At 31.9% G+C, this 4533-nt stretch overlaps 1 protein-coding gene across 2 annotated transcripts in view; it reads right to left on the bottom strand.

Moving 5' to 3' along the window:
- Window positions 1-223: 223 nt before the first annotated feature.
- The window catches only part of DCLRE1A (DNA cross-link repair 1A), a 22289-nt gene continuing 17979 nt past the window's right edge, over window positions 224-4533 (bottom strand). For both annotated transcript variants that reach the window (XM_011359266.2, XM_011359265.2), the window contains exons 9-10: window positions 2408-2549; window positions 224-1405 (exon numbers count right to left, since the gene is read on the bottom strand). In XM_011359266.2, coding sequence (XP_011357568.1) covers window positions 1245-1405; window positions 2408-2549 — 303 coding nt within the window. In that variant the 3' untranslated portion in view covers window positions 224-1244. The remainder of the gene's footprint in view (window positions 1406-2407; window positions 2550-4533) is intronic.

The raw sequence follows: 4533 nt of genomic DNA, 5'->3' as shown, positions 1-4533 counted from the left end.
CAAAATCATGAAAAATCTTTTTACTAGTGAAAAATGATAATTCTAGGAAAAATAAAATGACCCTAAATGACTTGACCATTTCCTCTTTGTTATAAATACCAATATCTCTCGAATATATAACATTTTTATACTTATAACTCATAATTTATAACTTATAAAAAGCTTAAGGCACCAAGCCCAAATTAAAATATTTTACATGTGTAAATAAAGTCAACTGAGAACATAGTTTAATTGGATTTATTACCACTGTGCCCCTAAAAGATTTTCCTCCCCTACATGTGATACTTACAGACCTTACCTCCATACAAAGCAAAATATAAGCTTATGAAAATAAAGTTCATGGAGAATAATATCCTCCTGGTGACTGTAATCATTACTGAAAATGAGTTTCCATAAATACATTTATTAAGAAATCCCAAGTTAATTTCATTGCTAGAGGTAATGCAAGAAACATATGAATAAATTCATTATGCTAGCCACTTTCTTATTTAAACTCTATAAAAAAATTTTTAATATGCATTGGCCTAAAATTTTCATTTTTGAATCAGCTATTTAATCTGTATTGGAGAGATCAAGATTCATGAATAAATTATATAATCTCACTTTTTAAAAAAAATACAGCAATCTAAACTTTTAGTTCTTCAGTATCTTGAGTAAAGAGTTCAGATAAACATCATTCATGCAAACTTTCCTCCATCCTTTATTGAGTGATTATCTAGGCTCTCTGAGTCATCTTCTTCAGAGTAAAATGCTGAATTATTTTCATCAAAATTTATAAAATTGCATGAAAAGCACGTTATAAATCCTAAAAACCAAGACACTACATAGCAAACTTAAGATTATTTTTTTATTTAAGTGTATTTATATGAAAGTTTTATCACATAAAAATATCCCCCATATTAAATAATTTCAAAGATTCCTAATTACTTATATAAGTTTTCAATCTAGTTACCTATTATCGTGAATCTTTTTGGTCCCCGAACCTGCCTTTATTTCCTCTTAAGGCTGGATGCAGAATATAATTGCCCCCATGGGGAGGGGCAAGAATCAAGGATACTAGGGAGAGCAGTCTCAGTTATCACTGATGATGCTGAGCACTCAGCACCATGAACACATTATTTAAACGTAAATAAGAAAATAAGCTCAATGCGTGACCTTTGTGAGTTTTTGCACATAAAGTATATTTCATACCATTAAAAATTTAACTACTAACAAATTATACACCTAAGTCCTTCCAGGTAACATCAATAATCAGCTTCCAATTTCCATTCTTTAAAATATTTCTCCATGGTGCTCCTAGATTTCCAGGTGCCAACATTCACGGTAGGTATGATTTTCTGGGGCTTCAGCCACTGAACAAAACGTTTCATTTCTAGGTAGCTGCTGTGTTCACTATAAGGAATTCCTGGAACACACAAAAAAAGATACTGCCTACTAAAAATCGAATTAATTTTTTTTAAATGTACAAGTCCAAAATAAAATAAAGTAGAAAAGGAAAGCAATCTAGAGTATTTTTGTCAAAAACCCCTTGATGCTTTATTTCTGTTTTAAAAAAAAAATGTTATTTTATGGATTAAACATTAAAATATGAAAGCTTTGAACATTAAAAGAATCTATTTTCTTTGTAGACAATAATATGCATTTACATAGATTCTTATTTATAATTAGGCTTTTCTTTTTAAATAATTCTTCCATTTGAACACTTAGCTCAGCTGTGAATTTCAGAAAAATCATGGAAGAAATATGAGTAAATTTTGAAGAACAATAAGCAGGAGACTCTTGATCTCCAGAGCAAGTAAGCCGATTCCAGTTTCCGAGCTTCGCCTACATAAAAAATAAGCAAAAAGAAAAAAATGAAATCCTAAAAATCCCTTGATCTTCCTTACTGAAGATCAAGTACCATGGTGAAAAGAGGGTCCTGTTCTGAGTAAACGAGGGTCTTTAGAGGCTGAAAGTCACCAGACTAGTGACATATCAAAACTGTTTCCATCAGCCATTCATGTAATAAGCCAATTTTTGAGGACAATGGTAAAGCTCCTCCAAGAAATGAAAAATTTCACATGTATAACTCTGGTTGTCATCATTTCTAATCCATTGTCACAGTGTCATCTAAACTTCCAGTACACAGCAGTGCTATCCCTCCCTTCGAGTAGTTCTATAATTTCCTCTACGTATCACTGGTTGCAAATAAATGATCTGTATTAGCCATGTCTATTTACTATGATCATACTCCTTTATATCAGTTTGCAATGAATTAAATAGGTTTAGAGTACACAGAGCAATTTGAAACTCTTGAATTATTAAAGATTCTTTCATGCCTGTTTTCCTCGCATCTTAATTTTCCAGCCCTTCTTAAAAATGTAAAGTAATTACAAACATTAAAAGTGAGAAAATTTAATAGTTATACCATATATTGCAATGTTTCCTTTGGTCTGGGGAATAACATCTGCTATACTCGTTAACTTATTAGAATGTGTCCATCCTGTAGGTCGAAAAGCCAAAATCTGATCATATCTCCCATCACACGTCTTCAAATGACTCTGTAAACCCTGGTAAGTAAAAACAGGATATTGATTTAATGATCAGTGAAGACGGGTTATATGAATAAAACAGAATGATTAAAGATGTTCCATCGGCACAGTCCCAGAGAGTTTCCACTTGGTAAGCATTAGCTTGCAACAATCTAGCTCGTGCTTCCAAATAAATAAAATCACTAGGGGAAAAAAAAAATCTTTTCCCATTTCCTTATCTAAACTTAAACATGCTTGAGTACATGTTTTAAAAAAAGTAAGATGAGGCAACTTTTAACTTAAGTAATTGTGTATTTAAAAAATTACAATTCGGATAGCTATTAAAAAAAACCTCTCCAAATCCTACTACTACGAGGATGTTAATATTAGAGATACTAGTATGTATCTAACAGGATTCCTATTACAGCTAATATTATTACCATTGGCAAACATTAATCCAAACATATCCCCATACATTACACCAAAAGAGAATTGACAGATGGATAGTAAGAGGGAAATAATTTTATGTACTAGACAAAAGACATACATTTTAAGGATGCATAGCAGTAGTCTCCTCAGGAATTCTTTCCGCCTTTAAATACGAACTAAAAAATATTAAAACTTTTCATGCTGCTACAATTGGAAGCAATGTGCTTCCCTAACAAATCAGGAATAGGATACAGAACTTTCCAAACTAAAATCATTATAAGTGATGACATTTGATAAAATTCTTAGAAATTCAATAACCAAAGTTCAATCTTTGAAAGATAAAAGAAATCCAATTAAAGATAATAACAGCACAAAGGATATAAAAAAAGTCTAACACTTTGGTCTTAAGCCTATACCCAGAGTTACAAAGCCTTAGTGTAAATTTATAATAAAATTCTAGTTTTATTTTAAATAAAAAACCTGAACTGCACATAGTGTCATCTTGGATTTCCAAGTCTCCTTTTTTTTTTCCTAAATCATACATTCTCTGAACTATTATCTAAAAGATGCTGGTATCTATTCATCCATCTACCTGTTCACTCATCCAGTAAATATCTGCTCCACTATTAAGGCCAGGTGCTGGTGTCAGAGTGGTAGAGGACAGACACAGCCTTCACCTTCTGGAAGCTTACAGCCTAAGGGACAGACAGTCCAGAAACTCTGCCTTCTGAGTCTTTTTTTTTTCCCATGGAAACCATCTGCCCTTTCTTAACGTTTTCTAACTCTCATCATCTATTTCTCCATCAGCATCTAGGAGCCTTACAGATTGACCTCTTCACAAAGGACTCATTTTTTAGTATAAATTCCTAAAAATGGAATTGTTGAGTTAAAGGATTAACCCCTAATTTCTACTATTATCCAAGTGGATGAGTGCAAATTTCTCTGAATGTCGACATAGAAATTCTACCTTTTAAAAATTGGTAGAATCTGGTAGAAGCCAAATATATCATTGTTGTTTTACTTTTATTTTTGATTACTAGTAAGAGGCTGAACATTTTATTTTTATCAGATATTTATATTTCACTGATGAATAACAATCATTTCTTTGTATCAAACAATGACTTTTTATTAATTTGAAGTCAATACAAGAATACTTAGTCATTTCTTACCAGTCATATTTCTTACCAACTACTGACCTCCCCCTAGCTAACGTAATGCTACTTGCTCAATTACTAATTTTACTCCCCTTGTCCTCACAAATAGGAAACTGAGGTTTACAGCAATTATACATGTAATACCACAACTTTCAATATAGGTATCAAACTTATCTATTCTTACTTGTCTCTGCAAAAACACTCAGGAGAATTAAATGAGAAGTAATTTCTGCTTTTCATGAGATAAATTAGTTAACACAAAAATACCATTAACCTGTGCCACAAACAAAAACATACGGCATTATCACATAAGCCAAACATACAGAAAGATCTGCCAACGGCCACTAGTCATTCATTAACCACACACAACTGGAGAACCACTATCATGGGTAATTTGATTTATTCAGCATAAAGTTCTATGACTTTGTCTCCCTGTTTTT

This window comes from Pteropus vampyrus, unplaced genomic scaffold, assembly GCF_000151845.1.
Source record: "Pteropus vampyrus isolate Shadow unplaced genomic scaffold, Pvam_2.0 Scaffold46, whole genome shotgun sequence".
In the NCBI taxonomy this organism is placed as follows: domain Eukaryota; kingdom Metazoa; phylum Chordata; class Mammalia; order Chiroptera; family Pteropodidae; genus Pteropus; species Pteropus vampyrus.
This window is presented reverse-complemented; position numbering and strand designations above follow the sequence as displayed.